Source organism: Acipenser ruthenus, chromosome 28 (assembly GCF_902713425.1).
Source record: "Acipenser ruthenus chromosome 28, fAciRut3.2 maternal haplotype, whole genome shotgun sequence".
In the NCBI taxonomy this organism is placed as follows: domain Eukaryota; kingdom Metazoa; phylum Chordata; class Actinopteri; order Acipenseriformes; family Acipenseridae; genus Acipenser; species Acipenser ruthenus.
Genome location: NC_081216.1, coordinates 17,095,004 through 17,117,205, shown reverse-complemented (window position 1 = coordinate 17,117,205; position 22,202 = coordinate 17,095,004). Strand labels below are relative to the sequence as shown.

General features: G+C 39.1%; 1 protein-coding gene across 4 annotated transcripts in view; it reads right to left on the bottom strand.

Annotated features, from left to right (window-relative positions):
- The window catches only part of LOC117435058 (MOB kinase activator 2-like), an 82,467-nt gene that overhangs the window by 29,089 nt on the left and 31,176 nt on the right, over positions 1-22,202 (bottom strand). The window contains exon 1 of one of the 4 annotated variants that reach the window (XM_034057955.3): positions 18,086-18,797. The exons of 2 other annotated variants lie outside the window; for them this stretch is intronic. In XM_034057955.3, the coding sequence (XP_033913846.1) occupies positions 18,086-18,123 (38 nt within the window). In that variant the 5' untranslated portion in view covers positions 18,124-18,797. Of the gene's footprint in view, positions 1-14,604; positions 14,954-18,085; positions 18,798-22,202 lie in introns of those variants that run through there. One more of the 4 variants, XM_034057954.3, reaches the window with a different exon arrangement.

Below are 22,202 nucleotides of genomic sequence, written 5' to 3'. Positions count from 1 at the left end.
TTTTGGATGAAGTCCATGTCATCTGGTAATGTACGTTGTTTATCAGCTTACTATGTATTACGCGTTGGTCACAATCGGTAAACTGCAGTGTTAAGTTTGCTCTTATTATGATGGATCGTGGCTGGTTCATGCAAAAAAAAACAACAGCAGTGACATACAGAGAAACTGCATTCATGTTGGATTTTTTTTTTTTTAACCAGTATATGTACATGTGTGTATGGGTATGTGTGTGTATATATGTGTGTGTTGGGGGTCGGGTGGGGGTGGGCGTCAAGTACCACAGACAAGCTCTAGGCTATCTTGTTTTAAGATAAAAACTTTAACCCTCTCCACTTCAGGTAACCAGTAAGTAAAAATCGCACACAATTGTTACAGATCCATAGGAAGGTTAAGGAGGAGTCGTTTGAGCCATGAAGGTCAGTCCATCACACCGTTATCCCCAGGGCAGTGTTCAATTGTTTACTAGCTGTTAAAACTTCCCCTGGTTAACTATTCCATGCATCAGTTATTGTCTGCATAACAAACATGTACTTCCCACCTTCTTTCTGAACTTCCTCTAGTCCTAGTCTTTGGTCTCTGTGCCTTGACCTCATTTAAACTTTTGAATACACTTCAATTACCCCCTCCTGCAAGTAAATGTTATTCAGGTTTTACTGGTTTTTCACCATTAGGTTTTACTTTCCAAACCAGGATTTATTGGCGTGATGGTATTTGCTTGTACCCCAATCTCTACTTCTTGAAAAAAAGGACTGGTGTTTAAAAATTCCATACATTTGTTTAAAATCTTTAAAACACTGGTCATTATTTTAAAATATGTAAACAGGTCTTTAACTTTATCAGCACGGCAAAAAACTAAAGCGGTCTAGGGAAAATAACTTCACTCAACGCAAGAGACAGTGAACCACAATAACACTACTGTAGCTGCCAGCCTCTCTGCTTTCCTAAGAATTATTTAAAAAAAAACAGACAAAACCCCCTCAGCGATTGTTCAAAGACAGACAACAGCTCCTGTTTGTTTTGGAGGTTGTTGTGACGAGGGCCACCGCTCTAATGTTGTTGTTTTTGAAGAGGCCCCGGGGCAGTGCCACATGGGGAAGGCTGTAAACCCAAGCTGTGATAGCCAGCGGAGCTGCCTGCACATGCAGGCTGCAACCCAGGCCCCACCAAAACTTTCCCAGCATTCCACAGCAAGGGAGAGGCGACAGGGGGAACCGAGTTACTGAAACTGGATGCAGCTGTTAATCATCTCCGCCAAACCAAAACAGAGAGAGAGAAACAAGGAGGACTACCAGATATACTGGAGAAGACAGCAACACGGCAACACAGAGCGTAGGAGACAACGTGGGATACAGATATTGTACACAGAGAGATACTACAGCGAGCAGAGAAATTACATTGACTATGCTAGTTGCACAGTGGGTTGTGTTTTGGTACAGAATGCCTTATTTTCTTTTAAGGTTAACAGCTTGTCGCTGTCACACAGAAGACACACAAAAAACAAAAACAGCTTTGCATGCAAAAGTTTAGTTTATAATATCACCCCGTTACTATGGGCTGCAGAAATAACAAAACATTTAGCCAAATATTCTCATGCCCAGTCAGCAATAATATGATATGGGAAATTGATTTTAGTAACATAATCCTTAGATAATATTTTTGATTAGGATGCTGAATGACTTTGTCTAACCAATAAACAAGGGGGTTTCGTTTGTTTACTCTCACCACAGGCTGTGCAGAGTGTCAAGCTAGGGTGTACAGTATTGTAAACAACGACGTCTACTGATCAGCTGGGCCAGTGGCATTCCAGCAACCTTCCCTACTGTATGGTTCTTATAACTGCCACACAGGTAGCTAGGTACAGCATTGAATTTGAAGCAAGCATCGTGCCTTACAGTACACAGAGAAGAATAAAGGATTATAGCTCTGACCAAATCTCCATCAATTTAAAGACAACAAAAAAAAAAGACAAGAGCTTTGCAAACTACTGTACAGTTGAGGATATTCACTATCCCCACCTAATTCCTGATGCCAGGCTGCTCTTATTATGCACTAGTGATGCAACGCAGTGCAAGATATTCAAAGGCTTTGATGCATTTAGGGAAAGGACTGGCAAAGAAGAACACCAAAAAAAATACACTGTAAATATACACGGTATATACTTGGGACAAAGACTAAATTATTACAAAGGAGGCAAAAGGTAAACATACAAGTTTGTTTACATTGCTGAAGATAATATAATGTTATGATTTGGATAAATCACTTATTTCAACCTGCACTGTAATCACTTTTTTTTTTTTTTTTTTTTTTTTTTAAAACCATACTAGTTTTTCTGCTTTCTGAAAAAGTTGGCCTCAGGATCTGTTCGTGAAGGAGTAATAACCCAGTATCAACATGTGAAAAACAGAAATACATACACATAATACAGTGGGAATTTACTGTACATTCCTAGTGGTTTGTTCATTCATTTATTTTTACATATCATGTTGATATTCTTTTAAAATTATGCTATTTTGAAATACTACAAGTGGTGCAAATAAAGGATTTTTATTTTATTCAGAACATGTGTACAATCAATTATATCGGAATCTTTGTTCAGAACTACCCTCTTCTCTTTTTAATTTAAGCTGAGGGAACACAAGGCAACTTTTTATGGAACAGTGGTTTGAAAACTGGTTCCAGGAGACCTAGTTTGGGGCAACTTTGCTGTATCAAACCCCAAGTCACCCCTGATGTGCCATGCACTGACCTGAAACCTAGTCTCTTGAACTCAAGTTCCAAACCTCAGTGGCTTCATGTTCCCTCAACTTTAGTTCCGATATCCCAATCACGTTCCATTCAGAAATAAATTAAAATGAATAAATAAAAACACACAGAGGAGATCCAGTTGGATGAAGCCAACTTTATGGAGCTTCATTATTTTTCTTAAATCAATCCATTTGGACTGGGCGCTGTGCAACTAAATTGGCTTCATGGTTAAAACCCATTGGATGAATATAGCGATTTGCTACTCAAATGAGGGCCACTGCTGATCAGTCGGTTTGTATGACCAGTCGTTTTGCATTTACATAATACTGCAGGTGCCTTTTAAAACTTTCAACCACATAGTTTCAGCAACTTCTGTAAAACCTTGAAAGATTTACTTAAACAGTAATTTAAACAAAATATGAGGCCGTTAGCTTTCTAGTAATCCAGGGAAGTAAGGTCACAGTGTTAAACATCTTTAAAACATTATTAAATCAGGAAATAAATAAATAAATAAATAGGTCACCATCAGGCCCGTTATGGTCAATCTCTTGTGTGACTTTTATATGAACATACTGCTGGGACCCAGGAACAAACACCAGCAATACTAACTCCTGACATGAATCAGTCCAAGGCAGTGGAATTGGAGGAGTCTTGCAATCTGCCTGAAACAACTGGCTTTCACAAGCCTATTTTGGATAGTCCAGTTTTAAATAGAAGTGGCCTCATCTATTTATGACCTACAGATGGGATCCAGCCAACAGGTGGGACCCCTCCTATAGCACAGGCCCCTTTCTAAATGAAACAACGCTGCCACACTTGACTGAATACTGGAAGTGCTGTACATTAAATGTGCTGAATGATTTGATGGGAGCGAGATTCCTTCAAGATGGCTGCAAAGTTTTTATAAAAGCAGGCTGGTAAAATGAAAGAGGGCTATTGTGTACAGCGGGCCAGTTGACACAGGCAGCACCTCGCATTTACACAGGAACTGAGGTTAGTGCTTTTAAAAGTCTGTCCGATTGGCACGCAGAGAACAGAGGTCGCTTTTCATGAGAATCCAAGTACGTAAACAACTTGGAGCTCAATTGACGACGAGTGGCCCAAGCGGACGAAGAAAGGGGTGTGTTTGACTGTACGGCGTCTCTCCTCACTCCCAATAAAACCTGAAGGGCCTGCACCGCACCCCTTGATCGAAACAAAGGCCTGCTCTGTTCACCAGCTGCCCCCGAGCCAACTTTATGGGGCCTCATTATTTTTCTTAATAAATATGGTTTGGCCTGGGACCTGGTGTCTGACTAAAATAGCCCAATGGTTTAGAAACTGACGCACAAAACTAATTTGGTGATGTCATCTCCGAAGCTCTGCTGGATTACTCAACTGCTCTTTCAACCAGGTTATGTAGTCTAGTGGTTAGGAGTTAGGATGGAGCAGCAAGACTATGTTTCCACTGCCTAATGTTGATCTGCACACATGCGTTCTTGTTGAGCCCATGTTTAAAAGCAATTGTTTCTACCTGCTGACTGAACTAGAGCACACACAAGGCTCAAAAGTTGCTCCCATATATGAAAAAGGATGAACTTTTAAACTCTTTTTACAGAAGCCGTAGTTATATCCAAGATAGGCCTACATTAGTTCTGACTTGCTCAAACTCTTCCAAACTTGAGAGCACGGTAACACAGACTAAAACACAGAATTAGTCTTTTTCTGTCTCAGTTTTCACCCAGCCATAAACTTGAATCCATGTGTAAAGCTGATGTTACATCTGAGTGGGTCTATCCAGGGTTAACACTGCCTTCAGTGTTCTGTATAAGAATCCTACTAAAAGGCACAAGTGAAATGATTTAAGGGAGGCCTTCATTAATGAAAGAATAGGGTTACACCAAGACAACAAGTTATGATAATGGTTTTACCCTACCCTGAAGAAATGCCTTGCGTCTACAGTAACACCCTTAACAGCTCTCCCCAATAAGGAGATATTTAAAAAGCACATATTCTCAAAAAGGCTGCTTTAGAGATATACATTTTTTTGTTTAATAGCACAATATAAAACGAAAACACTTGAAAACACTGTAATCTTTCATTTTCCGCTAAGAAATCCCATGAGATGGAGTGTGCGTGTCCCTAAACGTTATGTGTTCAAACCCGCCTGTCCTCTGCTGTAAAACCCACTTCAAATGAGTTCTCTGGAAACACATCCATCAGCTCTGGAGAGGAAGGGATATGGGAAGGGACGTTATTAAAATGTCTCTCTTCCGCTGGGAGCTTCTGGAGGAGTGTTGGGTGTGCCGGGAGACCAGGCAAGATTAGACCACTGCAGGGATGATCCACTGTGTTGAAGGGAATGTACGAAGTTGGGAAAAGTCTTTTTAGCCCTAACAAACATTAAGCCATTAATATTAGGACCTATCAACAAATCAGTTGCAACCAAGAATTTGAAAGGCTATTAAAAGCAATCCAGTAAATAGCATAGGAATTCAATCCCATTACTGGCACTGTAATGCATGAACATGAATTACAGTGCCAGTAATCAAGGTATTCTCTTTCAAGCCTTATACATCTCCATTGCGTTTTGAATTTCCTGAAAAGAAACACAGTATTCTTATATTTCTATAGAAAAAAAGCGTGCAATGGTACAGAACAAACAATAACCCTGTGATTAAGTGATCACATTTCCTAAAATACCGAGATTGTACATAATCAAGTGGGGAGAAGTCTGAGCTATGGAACCTGCTGTAAGGACATCCTGTCATATCCCTGAGCCTCTCACAGTTCAGATAGTGGCTGCATTAATATAATATAGCACATCAAAAAGCCTGTAATGCTGTTAGCTTTGCTGAGACGGGAGGTGTGTAACATTGAAATGTCTTAATACAAAAATCAAGCTCTCTCTAGGGTTTAAAAACACTTTTTAAAACAGCACTGCCATGTGACTGACCCCTTAAATTGTGGTAAAAACAAGATCCCTTTAAGGGAACAATAAAACAGGGAGCTATATGGCACAGGCTGGCTGCAAGCAAAAGAGAGAATGAGCAAATATCACTGTGAGTGATACAGTAAAGCAGGGGTGGGGAATCCTTTTACCTATTATTGGTCTAATTAAGTAATTTAGGGCACAGTTGGAACAAAAACCAGGAGGGACACCGGCCCTCCAGGAACATGGGTTCCCCACCCCTGCAGTAAATGATAAAGAGTGCAGTGCAGATGAGCCAGACTCAGCCGTCAGAATAGAAGCACCTTTCCAATATCAACAGTTTAGGAAAATCTCCTGGTAGGGTGATTTCGGCTACAGCCTCTGTACCATATAAACATCCTGATTAACTAACAGCCTACAGCATCCCAGTAATACAGTATTCATTTAGTTCTTTTCTGAAGGTCAACACAGTTGCATTCTGCTTGTACTAATTCATAAGTACTTCACACCTGGGCACTGAGGGAACAAGACCATCTTCTCTATGGCACTTTCAGTGACCGCCCCACCCACCTCACTCTTTGGGCACCTCTTGCCCACCCAAGTGCTTACAAGAAGACTGTGAGAGTCAACTGTATAACTTTTAAAAGAAAACACCCAAAAGCTTCCACCCTGCACATAAAATTGTAAAGAGACACTGAAAAGACTAGTAAATTCTAGTAGAAATACAGACAGCAGACACCCTCCATGATACACTCCATACGACCTAGCAGTAGAAGTGTAGTATTGTATTATGCCCGTTTCCTGATACTGCACTGCACAGTACCTCTCAAAGATGGACATTAGGCTGAAGGGCAGATCATGCAATTGCTGCTCAGCTGGTTTCTGGGGCACTGTAGTAGGATCATCAGCCGCTTCCATTTTCTATCCATATACTTCAGCGGTATACTGAACAACAAAGATCGTTTGACCCCGGTGCTTAAAACAGCAACACATTCCACTAGCAGTCTTCTGATAGTTCACAGAGGGAGACTCTTCTCAGTCTTTCTCAGCTGAGTTGACAGCAGCCTGCAGCTTCTGATAAGGGTAAAATGAGGAGTGGACATTCGATGACTTGACTGCGCTGTTATTCCAAAATTACTGACCCAGGCCCTGCCTAATTCCAGTGTGAAACACTGCCTCAGCACAGGGTAAGGGGCTGCTTCAGCAGCTTCTGGTTACATAACTGTTTTTATTGTACGAGTTTAATTCTACTCATTTTGGGAAAACTCTCTCTTATAAAACAGTTAAAACATTGATACTGCAAGGCATTAACTTGACTACATTTCTTACAGTGTTACCTCACAATTTAAAATTAGAAGTTAACAAGCATTTAAAAATAGCAGCATGTGTCTCCTTTCATCAGTGCAATCATGCAAGCACTAAGAGAGCAGTTCACTAAGGACCTCTGGGTATGGGCAGAGGCATAGGCATTTGGAAGAACAAGGCTCGGGATGATCAATGGAAAGGCAGAGTGATTAGCGGAGGTTTCAAAGGTTTCCTGCTCGAGGGCAACTCAAATTGTTTAAATGAATACACTATGGGCTGCGTGGCTGGCTGTCAAAGAGGTAGTAAAGCCTGCACAAGCTTGGTTAGAAAACTTGGAGACGACCAGGTCGTCACACTGCACCCTGCTTAAGAGGAGGCAGGTTTAGCCAGCAGTGCAAGATTACTGCAATTAAAGCAGAGAGGTGCCAAGCACCTTAGGGCAGCCTATTGTACTGTACTGTACTGCGTGAGAACAAGTGCTAGAAGGAGAAATTGGTTACCAAACATACACCACTGGAAGATGATAAATCATCTTCTCTCAAAATCAAAAGCATTAAAAGAACAGGATTTATTTATTTTTACCAATGATGCTAAAGATGGGATGATCAATTAATGCCCATTAAACCCGATTAGGTATTGGACTAGAATTTGTACTTTCTACAGCACATTATGGCTGTACTGTCCCTTGCAAAAGATGGTAGGCATACCCACTAACTTGCATTTTTTTTAAAAAAATGAATAGGAACCTGATTTAACGGTTTGTTTGTATTGTACTAATAGTCGTAGTAGTATGGTGATGAAAGTAGAATAATTATGGAATCAACAGTAATAAATTAAAAGACCAAGTTTGCTACACTGGAAAAAAAAACAAAAAAAAAAAAAAAGGTGATGAACCAACTTCTTACCCAACCCTAAACAACAGAGTACTGTATCCGATTTCCTGCTTCTTGAAGCAACAAGGAACAGTTTCTGGATCAGGACTGTGTCTCCGTTTCCTCTCATTGCAATTTTCATATATACAAAATGTGTTCCTGTGTTTATGCTACACTTTGATAAGATGCTGCCCTGCCTTCTGCACTCAGAAATTGCCCGGAGCACACCTAAACGGTTGCAAGTTCATTTTTCTATAGCTTGCACACAGACCATTACTGCAGAAAAATGGTTTTTAAACCTATTTCAAGGCAGTCCCTTGATGTTGCACATTTAGGTTTAGAAATGATGTTCTGTGCAGCCTCCTGGCACGCTGAAGATATCCTCAAATTCACTTCTTCCTTGGTTATTGCATATAAATATATACAGTACAGAACCATCCATAACATTAAAAACACTGTCAAACTTGCCAAAAACTAAACCAAGCAAACTAACATCTTGGTTAAAGTGCTTCTATCACTGGTGAAGGCCCCAACTGAAACATTTGTCTGGTTGACTAACTTTTTAAAAAGCTTTAACATCTGTAAAATCTGCCTGGTGGATTAACTACTTTCACCCAAGGTACCCAATGTTGAAATTAAATATAGCAAGGTGCTTTGTGAACCATGCTTTTGTGTTCGCCACTGTTACAGAAAAGTGATTGGGTTGTTTAACTTGATCTGATACTCAGCTGGCCCCTATGAAAGCAAACAAAACTGATTTTGCAGCGGAATGGGTTCATCCTGTAATAAATATGTTCAGATAACAACAACATGCGACAAGTCAGTTACAGCAGGCTACCTTGGGAAATTACTTCCTAGCACGTCCCACTTGGAGATAGCTGTAAAAAGGAAACGGCCCATGCTGAGTCCTTAATGGGGGCAATCTCCCTCAATCACTTTGGGGTGGTCCTGTAAACAACTGTAAAGCTTTGTTTGCAAATCCCTCTACAATTAATTAGAAAAACCAGTGTAGCAGTTACAGTGTGGTTTAAAGCTGCAGTGTCTTCACTGTGATGCTCAGTTTCACACTGAAATAATTCCTGTCTGTGTAAAAGTACTTGGTTTAGCTTTCTGTGAACTGGACTGTATACAAAAGGATGCAACCCGGGCTGACTGTCCGTTTTGTGTACATGTCTAAAAAAGCAGTTATATCTGAAGAAGCAAACCATATACTTCTACAGACGATTTACAGGAAACCCCTATAAAATATGATATTTTTCAACATTGGCTTAACAGCAGTGTGACCATTTAATGAAAATAGAAGTACCAGTGTATTAGATATTGGAAAATGGTCAGTTTCTAAAACCCAAAACAAAGCTTTCTTTTGAGCAAAATGTCATTGTAATTGCAATATTGTTAGGAGGCACATTGCTTATTTGTTGATGAGCTGTTCTGAGCGGTTTAACATATGAAAGGTTTGGGATAGTGAATGCTGCTTATTTAGGGTGATATTTCATAGATGTGGGCATCATGGGCCTCCGACCGCACGTAACCTTTGATTTAAACAAGTCCCAATGCTTTTAACATTCAAAAATTCATTTTAGGATTGAAATATGGAAGACCCATCATTACCACAAAAATATCTAAGGCATGTTTTCTGTTGATACTCTCACTATCTCTCTGGGGTTGCCCCTGTACAATCAGCCACATAGTTCAATCCGCAAAAGTAGAATCCTGGTGTGATCTTCCCTGGTATCCCTGGAGAGTATGTGCAAAGAGATGCAGCCATCTGACAGATGCTTTTCTCAGTAAGCGAGTGGGCGAAAGAGGAGAACAATAAAAAGAAAAATCAATAAGCAGCTTTGGGCTTCACTGCTGAATGAAAGATGTGGGCTCCCAAACCACAAAATGCATTACAAGTTAGGATACAGTACTGCGTATCTTAAATTGTGCAAATATTTTTGTAGACAGGGGGCCATTTTTTAGGCATACTGTATGTATCCCTACATATATGGCACTATGATCAGGTTGTGGGCTGCTGGAAACATTGAACAGTGATCCATGTTTTGTAATTCCATTTTCTTTCCCAGTATAAAATAATGCCTTTATTTTACCTACTAAAAGCTGTCAGTGTCCACCAAAATGTAGTATTATTCCTAGTCAAACTTTTCAACAAGTGCCTTTATGAGTGATGTCTATTTGAAAGTTTTACTTTTATTAGAAAGGAAGACTGTCTTGTTGACAGTCCAGTTTGTTTGCACATCTGTCAGCAGGTTTCTTTAATATGCAGCAATAGTTATGACAATCATCATTCTCCCAACGTTATCAGCTGGCTGAGTTTCATATATTTATTTTTTCCTCAAACTGACATGGAGACATACAAAATGACACCTGTAATTATGTAATTGGTAGCAGCAGAAATGAAATAAACAAAAAGCAAGTACATCAAAGAGAATGTTTGTTCTGCAGCAAATACCAATGCAATTATGTAAAATATGTTCATATGCGCTAATAAAATTCACATGGCCCTGCGATACAGTAAGCAGTCAGCGTTTTCTCCTGCATTAATCACTATCCTGAACACACTTCAAAAGACAGTGAATTTCGTTCAAAAATAAATAATTGCTCATTTAAAGAATGTGTCCAATGGGACTGACAGTCCTTCTGGCTAGCACCGCACAGCACTCTAGAAAGGTAGCCAATTAATTGACTGCTTCCATGGAAATCATCGGTTTTCTCTGTTTTATGTTACAGTACACAGATTTTCACTGCCATAGAAAATAGGATTACTGCTAGAAAACACTGAAATGATGACTCAGTCATAACTATTCTCCCTTATTGTTTTGCTGTTTATATACTATTTTTGTTTCACAGAGGTGTCTTTGTGTTCGCACTAGTGTTGTTCTCTGCTGCACATACATGAGACCGGCTGCTTAGGGTTCTATTACCTGAAACACTAAGGCCCTGTCCACACTACATTACCAATCTCGAGAACCGTACTCAAAAACATTTTTATTAATCCAGCTCAAAAGAGTCCACACTAAAAGTACAAACACTATTAAAATAGTTTGGTTACAGTTCCTAGCACTGTAATATACTGTGGGACTGAATATGACATTATCCCACCATGCACTGTATTTTATGTTTACAACCCGGCAAATATGACGAGCCCGTGCCCATGGAAGACATGGTGCTTCTTAGCATCAACGTTATGGCTTTGTTTCTTAAACACAAGGTACATTTTGTCATAATGTATGCATTTCATTTTGAAACTCTGAAGTTCTCCTTGACTGATTTCATCGCTCCAGATATAAATGTGCCTTGATTTCAGCATCTGATCACAACACTCCATGATCCACCATTTTACAACAAGCCTCAGAAATTGTGGTACAGCAGTGGAAATGAAATGGAGGTGGATTTGCCACTATAAACACTTGTCATTTTTTTTTGTATTAACTGTGAACAAGCAGCTTTCTAATATATTAAATATTTACTTTTTAGGGGTTAGTAAATATAACTTAAATATTATTATTATATTTAGGATTGTTGTTTTACTGTGTGTTCTCCCCCCCCCCCCCCCCCCCCCCCGACGTTTTCTTCCCCTTAGGGTTGGAACAATAATCGATTATCGTGATATTATCGATAATGTTTTTGCATCGATTTTGCATTGTAAAATAATTATCGATAATCAATTTATCGTCCGTTACCCACTATAATATGCTTGTGTGTAACAGTAACTCTGCATTGAAGCAGTAAGATAGGACTTAACTGTGCGTGAGGCGTAACACGTGATCTGTGCTCACTGCGTAGTGGGAAGTTGTAACATGTGATGTAAGATTCACCGAGTAAAGGCAAACGTTTGAGCTAATGGCGATGGCAACTGCAGAAACTACCAAACCTTCCGAAAAGATTTTAGAAAAAAGAAACAGCATCAGTCCTGTGTGGCAGTTTTTTGGAGTGACAGAAAGTGATCCGCAAGGTAATAAGCCTGTCTGTAGGCAGTGTGGAAAAGCTGATATTTTTGAGTCGCAATTTATAATTTTATTTATTTTATTTTTTTTTTTAAACACTTTTTTTAATAAGTAGCCTATATTTCAAAAGTTGAAAAGCTACCAAACAAACATTTGGTTATATTATTTGTGCTTTTTAGTAACCAACCATTGTTTCATAACTTTTATTAAAGATGCTGGTCTTTTTGAAAATTGTCTAGTTTTATTTCTTCTAAACTCGTAGAGGCAGTTGTCATATTGCTTAAGTATATATAGCTTTAAATTTGATAAATTCCAAGACATTTTACATATGTTATTTTTTCAGCCGATAATCATGATTAATCGTGATAATTTACGGCCGATAATTGATAACTGAAAATGTCATTATCGTCCAACCCTACTTCCCCTTTAAGAATTCGATTGATTTCTGCTAGCCATTTAGTAGTAAAACTGGTTTAAAAGTATATGTTTTGGTGCATACAGAAGGAAGAAATTGCATGCAAATGAGGGTTCAACATTTTAATAAGCGATTAATCTAAAAAGAACAAATGCAGGACACCCTCTATTACAAATCACTATTCGTAATTGTATTAACATTAATACAGACTAGTCATTTATTAAAATGCTGTGCTCTCGTTTTAGCAATCTTCATTCTGCGTTTAATGAGAAAGTAAAGACTTTGCTTTTAAAAGCCTATTTAGTTGTTTCACACTAAAACCCCATAAAATTAAAGTGATTTTCCCGCAAAACGTAATTAAAAACAGCCACATTTTTGCGGAAAAACCGTCCAGTTGGCAGCACTGCAGCTGAAATCCAACGGGCCAGAAGGAAGGACGCTAAGAACGCTGTTCTAGCCTGAAACAGAAAAAAAGATCAACAGCAAAAGACTAAAAGGCACTTGAGAATGTCGTACTAATGAGGTAACAAAGAGCACTTGCTTCAGATCACCTTTCCATAGGCTGGATTCAAAGCCAGCGCCAGGGAATAACTTTGTTTAAACACAGCGCTCTATTTTTACACAGGTATTCTGACATGGATGCACAAACGCAGATGCATTACTTTTCCCAGCTGTTTTTCCTTTGGCTCGAATGCTGAACCAGCGATGCCCAATATGAGTGAAGGACAAGGCTGATCTACGTGTAAATGCAGCTGCAGCATTAGCACATCACGCTTTAATATTGCAGTATCCCACCATCAAAGTTCAGTTTTACACTGAAATACAATTCTTTGATGCTAGTTTTATTACATTCTTCCATAGTTTGGCCTGTGCACTACAGTACCTTCAGAAAGAAAGACCTTAAAAGAGAGTTCAGTTTGTGCACATTCCAGCCCACCTGTTAAGACAAACATGCATTGTACCAATAGATATGCTTCTGCTGCAACTTGCAGAAATAAGCACGGTTACACTGTTGAGTGTACTACATAATTAAAAGTACTGCATGACCCAGTACAGTCACACAGCTATCATATCCCTAGGTTGTGTTTGAATCAGAACTGGGTTATTAAACATTTGCTGCAGCACACGCTTTCCTTTGTTCAGCAGTGCCATATGTTTTAAGTAAAACAACGAAAAGCTACCAGCATGACAAAGGACAGGCTGTTCTCTGGGCTGGACCGCGATTCAAGTGCTGCTAGTTTAATCTAATGCAGCTGTGCAGGCTTTTACAGTTCAGCTGACTTCAGTTAAAACATTTCAGCTCCTCCTGCCCTAGCTGTGCTAGACTGCATTTGTGCCAATTGTTTGACTTAGTCAAAGATTTAGGATACCGTATATATGGGACCAGAAAAGATTTAGCATACTGTATATGGGACAATAGAAGGTAATGAAACTGCATCCATGTGCCTGCCATTTTGGTTCTGGGTGCTCTATAGTTTGTATTTAATCATATCCTGATGTAACTATCACTATTTAATCATATCCTGATGTAACTATCACTATTATCTGCTGTATTATTGAATTGTGGTTTGTCACACTTGAACAAAAGTTATTGTATTTCTTGCTCTTATTGTATTACTTGTATTGTAACACTTGAAATGTATTTGCTTACGATTGTAAGTCGCCCTGGATAAGGGCGTCTGCTAAGAAATAAATAATAATAATAATAATAAAAAATAATAATAATATAGTTTACCTAACTATGCAGGCAACTTTAGAGCCTCAGTGGATCCAGTTTCCTAACTTACTTTACTCCATAAGTCTTACCCTAGTCTAAACTGTGTATGGCAAAGAAAGCTTTTACACCAATCAGTTAACATTCATCACAAATCATCACTGTGCTCCTACACTCCGTCAAGCAGATAAGACAGTTAGGATAAATCATTTAAGCTCTCTACGTGTGCAAGATTATCAGGGGTACCTGGGTGAGGGGTCAATTTACACCACGTGCGACTGATTCGGATGGGCAAGTTACCGAGCTTCAGTTTTAGTGCAAAGTTTGTACACTTTCTTTTTTTCTTTAAAAAACAGTTCATATTTTTTGAAAAGTAGTAATATAAAACCCCAAATGTTAAGTTAACTCAAAATTTTCCAAACTTTTCACAGCCAGCAAAAGCAAACACAGTTCCACACTGAAATAACCCCTACAGTAAACGGATCCCACAATGTGATCAAGCTAGCATTCAAACCAGGCTAAGAGCCATTTACCCTAGCCAAACTGCCTCCCTACTCCACACAAACCAGAAGAATGTTTATATGTTATTTCTGCCAATACAACGCCTCCTTTTACAGAATATCACCCCCAGAAAAACACAACCACACCCCGAAATAAATCTGTACACTGCAAACAAGAAAGAAACATGTTACCTATAGAAGAAGCAATCACAACAAACCAGAACGCCCATGCAGCCTCTTCAAAAGGGGGGGGGGCGGTGTCTTCCTTGCCCCCCCTACTGCTCAGGCTCTTAGATAACCAGTCACTACAGTGTTGGAGACAGCAGCATTGCAGCCTAGTGTAGCTTCCACTTCCCTGTCCAGCAAGAACCTCCTAGGGAGGGAGGCATTGTAGAGTGCGGGTATTTCTCATGTAGGAGTCAATGTTACACTAGATGAGGAATCTGGCACTCAGAAGCTGATGTTAAAAGCTGAAGAAAGAGCAGCAGATTTGGTGATGGCAGTTGTAGCAGTGCGATCCTGCAGACTGAGCTGCTCAACTTCACAATACCCGAAAGCCAGCCTCTCTCTCCTGCTCTCTCTCGCTCTTGTTGGCTATGGTCTGAAAGGCGGGAAGATTAGGTTGGCAAAAGGGACTTAAATAACTGCTGACTGTAGTACTGCAGCTGCTGTAGCTGATCTCCCCGCAGAAAAAAAAAAAAACTGCTTTTCCCAAGCACTTTCTCCTTATCAGTTCAAGGGGTTTAGCGTTCCCTCAGGGATTACATTAGTACTCTTAAAGGTGCAGAGTCTCATATGATTTTAAGCATTTCTACATACTGTATTAATAAAGGTTGTTAAGGCGGTGTTGAAAATACCGGTATGTTTCCTGTAAAAAAAATAAAATAAAAAAAATAAAAATAAATAATTAATTATATATATATACACATATACATACATACATATATATAGTGTCCCTCTGCAACTGCTAATAACAGCAACCAAGTTACCTTGACTGTTGACACGAGGTGCACAGATACTCTACTGTCCCTGCACTGTCAGTAAAGCAGCCCCACCTTGAGTATGTGAGATGTGGAAATTCTATTGTTAAAATGAGAGCTACTGTAACCACTGCTACTGTAACAAATGAATTGCTTACTTCTTAGTCACTCTATTACTATTATTCCACCCTTTTTATTGTGTTTTCTATATAATGGCAACACAAACTAGTCTGCAAAACAAAGCAATAGCAAAAAGGTTAAAAGACAAATTCTGACTGTAGAGATCTGTGAGGACTGGAGCTGAGAACCCTGGTTTAATCTATTAAACACAGACAGACTCAATTGTTAAAAAAATGAAAAGTATGACACTTGCCAAATAGTTCTACATTGTATATTTATTTGAGATGCATTCAGGGAATTTAGGTTCCGAAGGTTTACTTGGAGGTTGACTCCAGGCCCACACATGTTTTACAGCAACTGCTCATCATTTTAAAGATTATCCTTGTGAAGACTGAGCTCTCTCCAAATGTTCTTAAAGGACATTTGCATCCCTTGCTGCAATTAACAAGTTCAGCAGAATAGCAAAGTCAATGTAACTGCAATTTACATTACCTACGGGCTGGGTCTGGATCTGGTGGTAGTGTTTTCTGGAAACGCAAAATGGACCAGCTATGGATTTGGATTTTTATGCTTTTAGTGTTGATAATCAAACAGTTCATGCAGTAACAACTAACCAAACATGCAGTACAGGTACACTGGCCCTAGTGGTCAGAAGTGAAACGAGTTTGGTCTCAATTTAGATGACCACATCACAGTGTTCGTGCTACTATCCACCACTACTCTGTGGATAAATAAAAATGGATCCCAGGTCTCAGGTCTCCAATTCAACACCCTAATAAATAAATAAAACCTGCAGCAGGCATGAAAAACACCTGAGCCCAGCAGAACCGGTAGGGACAGAGCAGACAGCTGTCAGTGACCTGTTTCCAATCTTTCCGCTTCATTAAGTCATGTGTTTAAGATCTGTCTGCCCCTGACAGGCTCAGATTTATGCCTCCAGGTGCACAATTAAGCAACCTGATGTCAGTGAACCATATGCAAGCAAATATGAGATGCCTGTGACTGAGAGCAACCAGCATAGTGACAAATCCTGACTAACTTTGGACCCAGATATGATGGCGTAGCGGTTTTTGGTAAGTTTTCAGTTCCCGGAGGCCACAGTCTTGCCTTATTTGTACACTCTGTGCTAATGCTCAGCTTGGATAACAATCTCTCCCAGGAACACATATGTAACTAATGCTATATGCTATTAGGAAGTTACTACAATACAAAATAGCTCTGCAGTGTGCTTTTTTTCCCCCACAGCAGCATTGCAAAGTGTCCCAGTGGTCACAACAAATACGGTATTGCATGACACCTACATTTAGCTAAGATTTCACATAGTGGGAGATACTTGCAAGATGGTGCATTAACTGAAATTTCAAAAGCAATCATTTGATACAGCAATATTTGATACAGCCAATTGGCTTCAGTAGATATTCTTGGTGGGCCCCCCCTTGGTGCCTTCATTACTGCCTGCCATTATCAGGATTAACAGAAATATTAGGCATTGCACAAAAACAAACACACACACTGATACTAACTTTATATGAATGTGTTATTTTACTGCTAGATAGAAATATAAAAAACAGAGCTAGTCAAAACGTACTGTAGCACAGGGATGGAAATAAGACTTCCATTGCGTTTGATTCATTCCAGATTTTACTACCAGTTGAATAGGACACAGTATGGCTAATCAAGTTTGTATTAAAACGAGGAATGGGTGAATCTGCTATGCAGTATGAGTCTAATGTTCATCACATGTTAAATAAAAATAGATAAATCAACTGATACGTTAAAGGCAATATGCTTGTATTTAACAAACTGTTTCCTATACAGCATGCAGATTTATTTACCGGTACTGTATTTTATTTTATTACATAAACCCCGTGAAATGAAACATTTCAGCTACATGTTAAACCTGTAAACATGTTTACACATGTAGTTAACCTATATTCTGTACTGACCTGTTGCCCTTGTGCTTTAGTAGACTGACCACTTGATTACTTGTAACATTCAAATATCATAATAATAATAATAATAATAATAATAATAATAATAATAATAATAATAATAATAATAATAATAATAATAATCATCATCATCAACAATAAATGAGGATACTTGCAGATGACTGTCAATGGCTGCGACTACTTGCCACTGTCATTTATTTTTTCAATCTCTATAGTTTAATTACACATGTGCTTTTACCCAAGTGCTTAATGCATTGTACTGTAATGAATACACCGTACATGGCATATTACTCGATTATTTGCTGCGTCTGAAGTTTTTTTTTTGCAATGGAAAACAATGATTGCATAAAATATAAATGAATTAATACCGTCCCTGCCAGCTGAACTCTTCACAACAACAACAACATGCACTACTACACTATATTATGTTGTGTCTTGGTTCACAGAATATCAAGAGTAGTTTTCTACTGTAGCTATTTTGTACTGATACAGTATTTTTATAAGAGTAACTCATACGTGTTCATTGTGATTTCTTTATAGCGCATTACAGACACGAGCATCTATTTAAATGCACATCCATAGGGTTGCAATATACAGTTACATACAATCAATACTGCTTACCTATTTAGCGTATAGGAGCCATTCCTCTTTAACCTCATACCGGCAGATAGGACTCGAATAAAGTAATCCAGAATGGATCCGTTTTGCGTCCTCGTTTTACCAAAAAAAAAAAGTTATAAAACAAACAAAATAAAAACAGACGGACTCCGGGAGAGCCACCTTTTCCCTTTCCCTTTCCCGAGCTGTTTCCAGCGGCTGTCTGTGTGTGTGACACAGAGAGGAGAGCTAATTAATTAAGCAACAGAGCACAGCAAACCGCGCCTAACCTTGTCTTTCCTTTCTCCGGTGGTGTCAAAACAAATCCTCTCCAGCGTTCTGTACACCTGCAACAAGAAAAAGCACGCCTCTCAAAATGAAACGGCACCCCTCCCTTTGTGCAACTGCCTTTCTTCAGAGATGCGATTGGTAATTTGTTTTTTCTATTCAATAATTAGCCTCAAATTGTGAATAAAACTACTCTTTTTTTCGTTCTACAGAAGTGCCCCGCTATGTTTAAACAACTTGCACAGAACCACAACGTAGCAAACAGAAGAATGCAGCGGGGGTTAGACGTGGAACAGTTTATTTTTTTTTCTTGTTTGGTTTTGGTATTTGCGGGGGTGATACAAATTGGCAACAACGACAAAAAGTCAAATCATTAAAGTGATGTACTAAAAATCAAGAGGCTCCAGGAGAAAGAAGAAAGTGTACTTCTAAGCCAGACTCACAGACTGCTAATGTTCCCCCCTCTCCCCCCTTTTTCCTGTCCTGGGCAAACTGCCGTGCATAAATCACTGCAACATCCTCTGACGAGGCTGCTCGGCTTCCCTTCCTGTGCAATGGAACATCCCACATGTACACAACTAACTTAGACACAGCTCTCCTGCTCAGCTCCCGATAGAAATAACATTTAAGCAACTAAAATTTACATCCATCATGGATAGTCTTAAAAAAATAGAAATATATATTATATAAAAACAAAACCAAAAAAAAAAAAAAAAAAAAAACCACAAGGTATTCACACACACACCCTCCCCTTTTATTTATTTCAAAATTAAGCCTTCTTGCACCCCTGCCCCTCTAAATAATCACTGCAAGGACATGGTCCTCTCAAGTTTCATAGGCTTGTTCTTCTTCCAGTGTGTACAGTGTAACTCAAGCCAAGCTAAACTGGCCAGAGGACAGGGGGCCACATCTTCAGGGCAAGACAGATCAGCTAAGAATAGAAGCAAGAATCTGCTTAACCCCTAGTTTCCCACAGTCAAGAACTTCGCTGCATATTGCGTGCCCCCCCCCCCCGGGGGCAGTATACTGTAAGTTAAATGTAATAAAATTCGTAGTAGTGTGAATCAAGAATATGTTTACAATAAAATACCAAACTCTCACCAGTGTAAGTACTACAATACTATTACAGTACTGTGCGGTAATGCGCCAGTTGCCCTCGCTTTCACCCCCTCATATAAAATTATATTCCAAGACCTTCTGTGAAATCTGACTTCCATCCGAAACTATTTTCAGGCAGGTTAGAGCTAAATTAGCCGACAGAGCTGACAAGAAGCTGTGAAAACAGATTCGAGATTGCACTGCAAAGGCTAGGAATGCTATCCTTTCTTCTTCCCTTGCATGGCCCCGTCAGATTCAGGCACCAGACAGTGAGTTTACAGGACTGGCTTTGGGCCCAGGGGAATGTGTGCAGTATTTCAGTGACCAGACCACAGGTGCACGGAAGGATTCAAGCAAGGCTTGCAATTCTGCTCAGAGAGATGCTGTACATTGCTCCGGAATCTATACTCTTACTGTGTTAGTGGTGCTGTTACTCTGTTACATTAATAGGATCCTGGGGTACCCCAACAAAGTGCTCAGTGTTTGTCATTTTGTAACAATTGTCAACCGTAAACACGCAATGTAAAGTCCTTGATCAACATCTACGCTGTCACTGAATAGACAAGACATTTTCCATGCTTTTAAAAAAGGAGCTTCACCATCAAAGCAGATTTTGTTTCAGATTTATTTATTTTTTTTAAATGCTTGTTCCTGCTGCAAACTGACTCTTCTTGTTTTTCCCCCCTCATTAAAACAAACTGCCAGTTCGGAATGAAGCGTCAACAGAAAAAAAAACAAAGCAAAACAAACTGTCCATGCCGACAGGGAGCATTGACCGGCGACCAAATTAACTTGTATCTGGTGGGCAAAAATAATAATAATAATAATAATAATAATAATAATAATAATAATAATTTCATAGCAGACGCCCTTATCCAGGGCGACTTACAGTCGTAAACAAAAATACATTTCAAGAATCACAGTACAAGTATTAATACAATTAAGAGCAAGATAAAATACAATGACTTCGGTTCTAAATCCGAGACACATCAAACCCTTCTTAGAACTTACAACCAACACGTTCAAATGACAGACCTTAGTATTGTTACCTTAGGAGTGGGATAATTTAACAGAGAACATTAAGTATGGGGGTGTTACTGTAGGAATATTGGATCGAATTCAGTTCAAATCAATTAAAAACAGGGATTTTCAGAACCTGCCACAGTTGTTCAAAATACACCAAGTACTGAGTATCTTATGAAAGCTATAAATAATCTTCTTGTAATGTCTGATGGCTTGTGAAAATGCAGTATTACTCATTTATCAATTGCTCCCATGCACTTTGTGCTCAGTGAACCAAGTTCCAGAGGTGAAGGGAAAGAAAGAAAAAAAAAAAAAAAAAAAATAAGGGAGGGCTCGGCTCGTCTGCCAGTGGACTCCACCCCACCGTGCCTGGTATAAAAGAGACATGGAGCAAATTTTAGAACTATTACACATCGCCAGTGAACTGCCAGGGGTGGAGGCAGTCGTGCAGGATAGCCCAGCGCACAAAGCCTGGTGCTCAACGACAAGACATCAGTTAAAAACATTATCTGAACGGCAGGAAACATCACTTGTCTCGCACCTTAAGCTAAAACTCGCAGTCATATTAGTTTTTCTGGTAATCACCGGGAAATGCAGTCATGAGTTTTATCCTGAGTGATTCAGTAACTTTTAATATGATTAAGACAATAAAGAAAATATAAAACTTCAAAAGGGTATTTTGCACAGTTATATGAAGTCTTACTGCCTATGAAAAAAAAAAAAACAGATCTGTGTTTGCATAGAAGTTACAAATGAAAAATGACATTTCAAAACACTGCTGTGCGCATAGGCTTTTGCTTTTTCAATGCATTTACCAGTATTTGCATGGGTCTATATGGATGTTCTGTTTAGCAACATGGCTGAGAACATTGGTTCATGTGCATTGTGTTTGAATCCACCTTCCTTTCTCTCTGCATACACAGTTTCTTGGGCTGTAAATCCTCCATCTTCCTAGCACAAAACCTCATTCCCATTAGAAAATGAAGAGTGTTGGCACACACTAGCACAGCAGTGCTTTGTAGCCAAGTCAGCTGTTTCTGTTTTTCACCACAAAGCAGCCATGTGGTGGATAGCAGTTCTGCGGCAGTGGAGATACTGTATAAGGGATAGGATATAGAACAGTAAACCTTATATGGCACAAGTAGGATCCAACTTGCAATCAGATGTTGCTCCACAGTTCGGATACAGTATGCCAAGGGATTTTCCTGGCATATCATAAGCAACAAACTGTTTAGATGTTAAGTCTGGCGAATCAATTCATGCTTTTTAATCAATAAAACTATGAATTGATTAAAATAATTGCACAAGTTAGCTTAAATTGCTTTTTTGTTACTTAAATACAATTAAAATGTTTTTTGCATTAAAAGTAATACGAATGCACAAACTTGAGCACTTCTAGCATTTTAAAGGTTAATTGTAACGTGAAGGTTCATACTTTATTTTAAATTATATGGGACTTCCGATCGTTCTAATGCTCTGAATGAAAATGTCAAGTTAGATTCAAAAGCAATCAGAGCGCCACCTAGCAACAATACATTTCATCCAAGCAGGTTTATTCTGGGTTAGAATGAGCCTACTGGTAGAATTCATTTACATAGCGTGGACAACGTGCTATGTATAGTAATGTATAGGATTCACCATGCTCAGTCTTTCCCCAAAAACAAGCACCCACTGTTACTTAATCATCTCTGTGCAAGCTTTCTTTAAAATTTCAAAGCATGCAGACAATACT